The 9,548-nt window shown below is 44.1% G+C and overlaps 1 protein-coding gene across 1 annotated transcript; it reads right to left on the bottom strand.

Annotated features, from left to right (window-relative positions):
- Positions 1 to 220: 220 nt before the first annotated feature.
- LOC118427893 lies at positions 221 to 3,058 on the bottom strand. Its single transcript, XM_035837856.1, has one exon. The coding sequence runs from the start codon at positions 3,047 to 3,049 to the stop codon at positions 221 to 223; it is 2,829 nt and encodes a 942-aa protein (XP_035693749.1). The 5' UTR covers positions 3,050 to 3,058.
- Between the last annotated feature and the right edge of the window lie 6,490 nt (positions 3,059 to 9,548).

Genomic DNA, 9,548 nt, shown 5'->3' with positions numbered 1-9,548 from the left:
TTGTTACTGTCGACATTGGTACAAGCAAATTAAGATGCTCTCAGTTAAAACGAAAGCCATCGCATCAACACAACACTGGTTACGTTAAGCATTATTACTAGGCACACCAGATAAGATTCTGGAAAAATGATACATTTCTCTAAATAATTCAAACATATAAACTAAACACAAGCTGTAAATTATTTCGTTGTTTAAGTTGCAAACTTCAGAGCGAGACAATCTAGACCACAGTCTCCATTTCTATGACGTCATGTGGAAGCAGTGCACGTCTCAGTTGCAGCAGCCTCTCTTTTATCCCTTCCGGAGTCGGTCTGGTATCTGGAACGTCGCGCCAACACGACCTCATCAGTCGGTACAGGTCCTCTGGACATCCCGGCGGCCTCTCCAACCGTATTTCTTGCCTCAGAATCCCCACCATCTGAAGAAAGCTCAGCTGCATCCTGCCATCGTAGCACGGATCTTTCCCCAGCGTGGCGATCTCCCACAGCAGCACGCCAAAGGACCAGACGTCACTCTGACAGGTGTACTCGCCGGTCTCGATGGACTCCAGTGCCATCCACTTCAGCGGAAGGAGTTCGTCAACGCCTGGACGGTTGCATCGGATGTACTGGTCGGCGTTGTAGACATCTCTGGCCAGTCCAAAGTCAGCCAGCTTGGCCACGTCATCGGCAGTGATGAGGACGTTGCGAGCGGCCACGTCACGATGGGCGATTCTCAGGCGTTCCAGCTCTTGAAGAGCTTGTGCTATGTGGACTGCGTATCCAAGAAGGTGTCCAAGTAGGTCTTTCTCGTTGATGTTCCCAAATCGGCGTAGCAAACCCAAGAGATCGCCTTTTGGGGCATATTCCAGAAGAATGTACTTCTCCGCAGACTTGGTGATGAGCCCCACAAGTCGAACAATGTTGGACTCATGACAATCGCCATCTCGTTGTTGGTGCACAGCTACCAAAATGGCTGCTTCTCTGTGGAAGTCTCGGTAGGACTGTAAGTTTTCGACGCGAACTGTCTTGGCGGCAACGGCAAGCTCTCCGTCAGGTGTGCGCAGTTGTCCTTTTCTGACTTGCCCAAACATTCCTTCTCCTATCAGGGGCCCAGGAGTAAGATGTTTGATCTTCTTCTCCCAACGTCCCAGCCAGCCCGGCTGTAGGCTCTGTGCTAGATCCTGCTCCATTCTCCTCAGCTCGGAAAGTATCTTGTCCTCCTCACCTGTGTCAGGTGCGGAGCAAGCCAGAATGCCCGTTTTGTAGAGTATGGCCATTACTATGGCAACAAGGACGACTAAGGAGCCTAGTGAAACCAGGATTTCTAGCAATGGCAGTGGTTCATCTCTGCTTGTCTGCCATTGGTCACAGTCCGGCCCCATCCATGGCGTCACGCATGCGCAGCTGCCGTCCACGTTGCTACATGTAGCGTTGTTCTTACAGGTACAAATCTGCTGACATCTCCAACCGAACCGACCGTTTTTACACGGTTTGCTACAATCCTTTCCGTACCACCCGTCAGTGCAGTCACACTTACCGTCGTTAGGGCTACAGCTCGCCCCATTTTGGCAGCTACACTCCATTTCACAGTCTTGACCGTACGTGCCATGGGGACATTTTGTCTGACACCTGGTTCCTGTCCATCCCGGCGGACAGACACAACCAGCCCAGCGGTCACAGCTGGCACGTTGTAGGCAACCACATACTTCATCACACCGGGCACCTTTTGTGTCTGGAGCACAGTTGGTAACATTGAGTACAAACGTGGTGTTGAGTGTGTTTCCCCGGGTGTCTCGGACCTGGCAGGTGTAGGGTCCGTTGTTGTTTGGTTGTATGTTCGGAACTACAAAGTCAATCTCATTTTCACCAAGGCTGACTTTCTTTGACTTATTTAGAAATGCAACCGACATGGACCTAACTTTGACATGGTGTGCCTTGCAATGAAACATGACATTTGCGGAAATGTAGATATCGCGAGGGTCGCTAGGTGTCGTCGTGATGGAGACGTCCCGTTTGGGAATGTCACAAGCCACACCTTTCCAGCCGGGCGGACATTTGCAGGCACCGTTAAACCCGTGGCAACGGGCGCCGTTCTTACAGATGCAGGTTTTGTGACAGAGGAAGCCGTATTTTCCAACTGGACAGCCCACTGGGTTTATGTCTATGTCTATATATTCAGCATATGCTGACATTGTGATGGAATCCATTCTCATCGTAAATTCTATTTCTGCTGGCGCCTCGCAAGAAAACGATTCCGTTATTGTCGTAGGAGATGACCAGGACCACATTAGAACGATGCCGAGATCGCTGCGTTTGACGAAAGATTCAGGAACATACATTTTCAATGAATCAAGCGCTGTTGTTCCTGCCCAGCTCTTGAGATCATACAGGTCTATCACAATGCGGGATAGTTTGGAGAAAGAAGTACACGTCAACCTGGGTGCATGGTTCCGCAAGAGCTCTTGAAGTGGTTCCTGATGATCCCCGCTGTTGTCATACAAAATGACGCGGACGTTACAGTCACTGTTGTCTGTTTGAACCTGCCAATCCACAGGAGGTCTGACTTTCCAGAGATAAGAGGAGTGTGTGTATAACTCACTACTGGTTACAATGTCTCCACTTCCTGTCACCATTTCTGCACTCAGCTTGACTCTAAACAGCAAATCTCCCGTCCATCCGTTAGGGTTGACCGGAGTTTCACACGTCTCGTTATACACAGGAGGATAGCCCTCAACGTCACTCAACTCTACCTTAACTCTCGTGTTGTGGACTCCACTGCGGATTGTCAGCAGATATGCCGACTGTACTGACCAGTCCAGCGGGTTGGCGACCACAATAGTGCAGTTCATCGTCACATTAAAGCGGCCGTACGGATCTCCCTCCATTTTGGCACACGGAAGTTCCGCTTTTTCTCCAGCCCGGGTCCCTGGTAGGCTGAAAATTTTCTCCCCAACAGCGACGTTTTCTGGTACGGAAACGCTGAACTCCTGGGCCCGAGCAGAAGAAAGAAGGTTGACAGAAACAACCCAGAAACACACAACAAGCAATCCCTGCACATTTCCTGCCATAATTTTCCCTCCACTTGTATCTTTTGGTGTTAAAAAAACACACCAGAGGTAACGACAAAGTTCTCACTCCGCTTCCTCGTTCCTGTTTGCGCTGGAAGTTCAGGGTCAGTGCGTGCAACCGCACCCTGACTGGTGTCATGTAAATATAACGCTCATTCTTCGGGTCTTTCGCTTGTCTTCGCAACATTTATCTAGCATTTCTTCTGGAGCTACACTTTTCTTGAAAGTTTCGTTTCCTTCTGGGTGTTACGAAGGGGGCAGTACTGGAAATATCTCAAAGGTGTTGGAGAGACACGCCTGGAACTCTAAGAATGAGCCTTATCCTTACATCTGCTTGGAGATTAGTGTGTCACCAGAACAAAACGTCTCTGTAAAAGAGGAAGAAGACATACACGATGGGGGAAATACGCGTACAGGCACTTTTGCAAAAATGAAAGAGACGGTGATCCGACACGACGATGGTTACTCAGGATTTCTCTTTACTTATTTTTTTAAATTGTAGATCACGAAACGTCACAAAGGGACATACGCGCGACAACTTCGATATGCCTTCCTTTTGGGAAACGGGAAAAAAAACTTGCAGTTGGTATACTGTATTGGTTTTCGTCATCGTCATATTCGCTTTCTTGGGGATTCCTAAAGGAAAGAACACTGATCGCCAGGAATGAAATGAAAACCATAGTAGGATCATTTGCACATCTGTTGCTTAATTTCTGTCATTACTTTCAAAGACACCCATTGGTTTGCAGGAAACGATTATGGACCTGTATATATCAGATTATGCTCAATAATTCTACATTTTCATTCAATCTTTGAAACTGCAGCATAGAAATTTTATTTCAATCTCAGTTCCATTTGGAAAAGTGGTCACGCTATAATCCAGACAGTGGATTACATTGAAAATTACTTACACAGTCTTTTATTTAGAGTCGGATATGGACGCATATACACTAACAAGTGGGCTTTGATAATCTAAACTTCCAGTCATCTGGTTATTATATACGTGACGTGTATAAATAGCTTTATATTTCAACACTCTGTTGTAAGTTGATTCAATTAATTGAGATGGACGAAAAGCATATTAACTTTAAACACAATACGGAAGTAAGCTGGAATAATGTGTTAAGTTACATATGTGTTTTTTTTTTGTCAATTGGGAAATCATGTAACAAAGCATCACTGGTGCCTTCCACATCTTTATATCCTTATCATTGACTAAGTAAGCTTCTAACATATACATAGCTCTGTTTTGACACTCAAGTCATCGTATGAAAACAGCACTGTTACTGTTGGAATTAGCACACTGCCACTGGACACCAAGCAGAATTCTGTACAGCTCTCAATTAAAACTTAGTAATAAGCTCAAAACAACACTCAGTGATTGAATTATCAAAATAAGCGCTAAACACACCAACAAAGACTATACAAAAATGTTACTATCCTCTTAAAGAATAGCAAAAAAGCTGTATATTTTCTGGTACAAAATTCCAGAGCAAGAAAAACTACACCACGGTCTCCATTTCAATGACGTCATGTGGAAGCAGTGCACGTCTCAATTGCAGAAGCCTCTCTTCTATCCCTTCCGGAGTCGGTCTGGTATCTGGAACGTCGCGCCAACACGACCTCATCAGTCGGTACAGGTCCTCTGGACATCCCGGTGGTTTCTCCATCCGTATTCCTTACCTCAGAATCCCCACCATCTGAAGAAAGCTCAGCTGCATCCTGCCATCGTAGCACGGATCTTTCCCCAGCTACAGAACTGGGGCGTCGCCGGTGTTTGAGAAACAAGCCTTTGTGATATAGTAACTAAAGAAAGACGTCTGTTGTCTGTGCTTTCAGTGCATCCATTAAAGACTGATCTCAGTAGATTTAACCGGTTGATTGACTCAGAGACTTACAACTAGGCCAAATAAGGGCGTGTCTTTCACAATTGGGAGTTTGGGGGTGTTGTCATAGTTACCTTGGTGGGTCAAAAGGTCAACTTGACCCCTGTTTCACCCCTACTCAGATCTAAGAAAATACCTATTCCCCTAGATTTTGCCGTCAGACGATGACCTCTGACCTTCGCCTGAATAAATAATATCAGCCGACGATGACCTCTGACCTGCGCCTGAATAAATAATATCAGCCGACGATGACCTCTGACCTGTGTCTGCATAGATAATATCTGACCTCTGATCTGCGCCTGAATAAATAATATCAGCAGGCGATGACCTTTGACATGCGCCTGTTTGTGCCTGAATAATGGGACTCATCGTGTCCCTACTATACTACTGAGTTGGCTTGTGAAAATAAGGGTGGAGAGGACGCGTTGTAAAAAGATGTTAGGACATTTAACTTTGTTCCAGTTGCAACCTCATAGAATTACTTAAAGACAAGCTGTACTTTTTCTTATATTTTATTTTTCTAAGCTCATTACACAGAAGTCATTGAATAACATGCAGTTCTTCTAAAACTAATAAAAACGTTCTTTTACTGTAAGTTATGATTAAGCACTCTCTAATAAGGAGTTTCACCTTTCTTGTATAACCCTTACTATAATGACATATACTTCATCTTTGTATTTGTCTTCGGGTTGTGTATGTCTCTTCAATTGTCTTATCACTTTATCTCTTTAATTACTGTTCTTCAAAAAAATAAGACCATGTTGATCGGATTATATGGATATTCATGGCATAAACACCACAAGATTTGATCCATTCCCACATAAACAGCTGCAAGATGGGCACACACACACATATATGTATACATATATATGCAAACAGTAAATTGCAAACAAAAATATATTTGAAAATGAATGCTAATGTCAGAGCATTCCAAAGTCATTTCCAAAGTCAAAGAAGATGCGAAAGACCAAAAAAGAAGATTTCTTTGTACGGTTTATCATGCTCTGTTCAGTTCAACCTTCCTGACTACTTAGATTTAAGACTTCAGGTAATTTTTGTGCTTTCTCTTCAGCCTCAGTTTTGGGGTTCACGGAGGATCGATGCTATCCAAACAATCGAGTCAGCATGGCCTAAAGAAACCAAATTTACAGGTTGTCTAGGACTAAAACTATCGTGGTAACAAAATGCCGTTATCATACTATTAGATCACATACTATTAGATCATTCTATAGACTTGCATGCAATTAACGTGTAATTAAAACAACAATATGCTTAAAATAATCCAATTTTTTAAAAGAAAGTCTCAGTGAGATCTTGCAAACATATTTTGTAACGTCAATTCTATTAATACTTCCTACTATCCTAGGTGTTAACACATCCGAAGCCGGCCACTGCAACAAAATTGTTTTTGGTTTCTCATATATGAAATCAAAATTCAACTGTACAAAAATTCATACAATTAAAATGAACAATACAAGAAATAGTTATGACCACTATCTTTACAATATCACAGAAAATAAGAACAAAATTCTGTCGGCATTACTCAGGTGTAAAGCTCACATCCAATCAGCAACATCCAGCGGTGATAGCGACCATTAAGATAAAGCTGATCTGTAACTTACAACTCCTACAGCTTCTGTAGTACGTTGAGATTTTCAAACTTGAATTGTCCATACCTTACACAGAATGACAAAACTCCCTTGGTGCTGATTAGCGTCATCTACACAGAGAGGTTCGTACGCTAAACTTTTAGTCGCAGTTATCCTGCCATAATTGTAAGCCCTCAAACAACAAATTCGCCAAGTAGGCAAGGCAATGTTGAAATTTCTGCGAGCTTAACATTCTACCTTTGTAGGGTGTAAATCCAAATCTATTTTTTCTTTAGTTAGTTAGTGTTAGTTCGAGCTCCCGCTCGAACCAATCCTGAGATCTTCCTCCAATGCACTTGGTCTTCCATGGCCCTTCGTAGCTCTTTAGTATCATGCAGTTTCAAAGTATCACATAGAGTCCGAGTAGCATCCTACATGCCTACAACCAGTAGTTCTAAACAGAAGTCTCCACAAACCACTGACTACATTTTAATACACCGATGAAGGTAAAACATCCAGGTAATAAGATAGACAAGGTAACAGTTACTCCAATGACTCCAGATTTTCGTGAAGTCATTGTCGAAAGACAGCAGTGAATGCTGTCTGAACCGTCTGACCGTTTCCAAAATCATGTTGCCTGAATAACTGTTAGCTTCGTAATAGGCATATAGTGGTTAATGATGCCCATCCAGATTGTTTGAGCCTAAAAATGTACAGGCTTTTTTTTTTCTTACATTCCATTGGAGTTTTAATACTATTTCAGGCTTATTTGAATCCCTGTTTGGTCTCTGTATAGATGTTTGCCAACCAGTCGTAAATCTCTATCCAATGTATTACTAACATTGCAGGATCTAAAGCCAATGGATTCCTTGTACTTTCTAAACTTTGTGAATATCAGCTCCGTTAGGAGCTAAATAGTATCTCAAAAACATTACTACCACATAAGCAGCTTAAAAGTATCATCTAGCGTCCTCCTGGTGTCCCACAACAACGAATTAGAACTCTTTGAATCCAACCAACCAACTAACAGACTACTTTCTTACTTTCTAACAGGATATATGAGTTTTCTTGTACACAGCCAGTTAATCTAACCTAAGCTGATGTTATACATCTTCCTCAGAGCTTCTAACTGAAGTTCTGCTTCTTTTGGGGTGACGAGAAGCAGAACTCCGGCTCTGAGGAAGATGTCTAACAGGCATAGAAACGTCAGCTAAGGTGAGATTAACTGGTAGACAATGTGTAAAAGAAAACTTGCAGGTTGTCTTCCCAGCTGTCTCTTTTCTCTTAGATTTCCAATTAAAAGTTTTTAGAAATATATCATAGAGCGATGAAAATACATTGGTGTACGAGGCCACATACAGTGCTTTCGTGGAGTGGTATTATTGTCTTCTATTTTCGATTAGTGAGGAGGTTTTTGTGACGTGCTCTATGTCTGGCTCTCTTTAAACACGGGACTTCTCGTCCTATTCGAGGGACGGCCTGATACGTAGATAGGTACTTATTTTAACATTATTGCATGGAGAGACGTCGTCCAGAGTGCCTTGTGGATTTGAACCCGGGACCTCTGGGTTCTGGGCCAAACAACCTGACGCTACGCCACACGACCCCGCATCAGATGAGTCAGTGATGGCCTGAGACTGGCCCTGCCCTGTCTGATCATGACCACTGGTCACTATAGCAGCTGTGGTGTTTGGTTTGGATTCAGTGATGGCCTGAGACTGACCCTGCCCTGTCTGATCATGACCACTGGTCACTACATCAGCTGTGGTGTTTGGTTTGGATTCAGTGATGGCCTGAGACTGGCCCTGCCCTGTCTGAACATGACCACTGGTCACTACATCAGCTGTGGTGTTTGGTTTGGATTCAGCGATGACCTGAGACTGGCCTTGCTCTGTCTGATCATAACCGCTGGTCACTACAGCAGCTGTAGTGTTTGGGTTGGATTCAGTGATGGCCTGAGACTGGCCTGAGACTGTGCCATAAGATAGATTTGTAGCGTCTACTGAATTAGTGATGGCCTGACCCTGACCTGTCTGATCATGACCACTAGCTTCCACAACAGCTGTGGTGTTTGTGTACAAGGAATTTGGCTGTGAGGCAGTCGGTCCTGTGCCATAAGATAGATTTGTAGCGTCTGCTGAATTAGTGATGGCCTGACCCTGACCTGTCTGATCATGACCACTAGCTTCCACAACAGCTATGGTGTTTGTGTACAAGGAATTTGGCTGTGAGGCAGTCGGTCCTGTGCCATAAGATAGATTTGTAGCGTCTGCTGAATTAGTGATGGCCTGACCCTGACCTGTCTGATCATGACCACTAGCTTCCACGACAGCTGTGGTGTTTGTGTACAAGGAATTTGGCTGTGAGGCAGTCGGTCCTGTGCCATAAGACATATTTGTAGCATCTAAGGAATAAGTGATAGCCTGGGACTTGTCCTGCCCTGTCTGATTGTGTTGGCTGCCAATATTTTCATATTGCTGCTTATGACCCCTGGCCACTGCAGTAGCTCTACTGTTTGCGTTGGGTTCTGTGATGGCCTGTAACTGGCCCTGACCTGTCTGATTGTGTTTGGGGGCAATATTTTCGTACTGTTGATCATGGCTGCTGGTTACCAAAGCAGCTGTGGTGTTTGTGTTTAAGTTAGTGATGGACTGAGACTGGCCTTGCCTTGTCTGTGTATGTTGTTTGTCGATATCTTCATACTGGTGATAATCATCCCTGGTCATTAAAGCAGCTGTGGTGTTTGGGTTGGATTTAGTGATGGCCTGAGACTGGGCCTGCCCTGTTTGTTTGTGTTGTCTGTCAATATCTTCATACTGGTGATCATGACCACTGGCCACTACACTAGCTGTGGTGTTTGGGTTGGATTTAGTGATGGACTGAGACTGGCCCTGCCTTGTCTGATCATGACCACTGGCAGATGTTGATGGTGTTCCCACATCTGCGTACATAGGATTTGGCTTTATGGCAGCTAGCACGTTTTGTGGCAGGTTTTCAACCTTCAAAGATCTGGTGTTAGCCTGA

The sequence above is a fragment of the Branchiostoma floridae genome, chromosome 12 (genome assembly GCF_000003815.2).
Source record: "Branchiostoma floridae strain S238N-H82 chromosome 12, Bfl_VNyyK, whole genome shotgun sequence".
Classification (NCBI taxonomy): domain Eukaryota; kingdom Metazoa; phylum Chordata; class Leptocardii; order Amphioxiformes; family Branchiostomatidae; genus Branchiostoma; species Branchiostoma floridae.
Note: the sequence above shows the minus strand (reverse complement) of the source record. Positions and strands in the feature narration are given on the sequence as shown.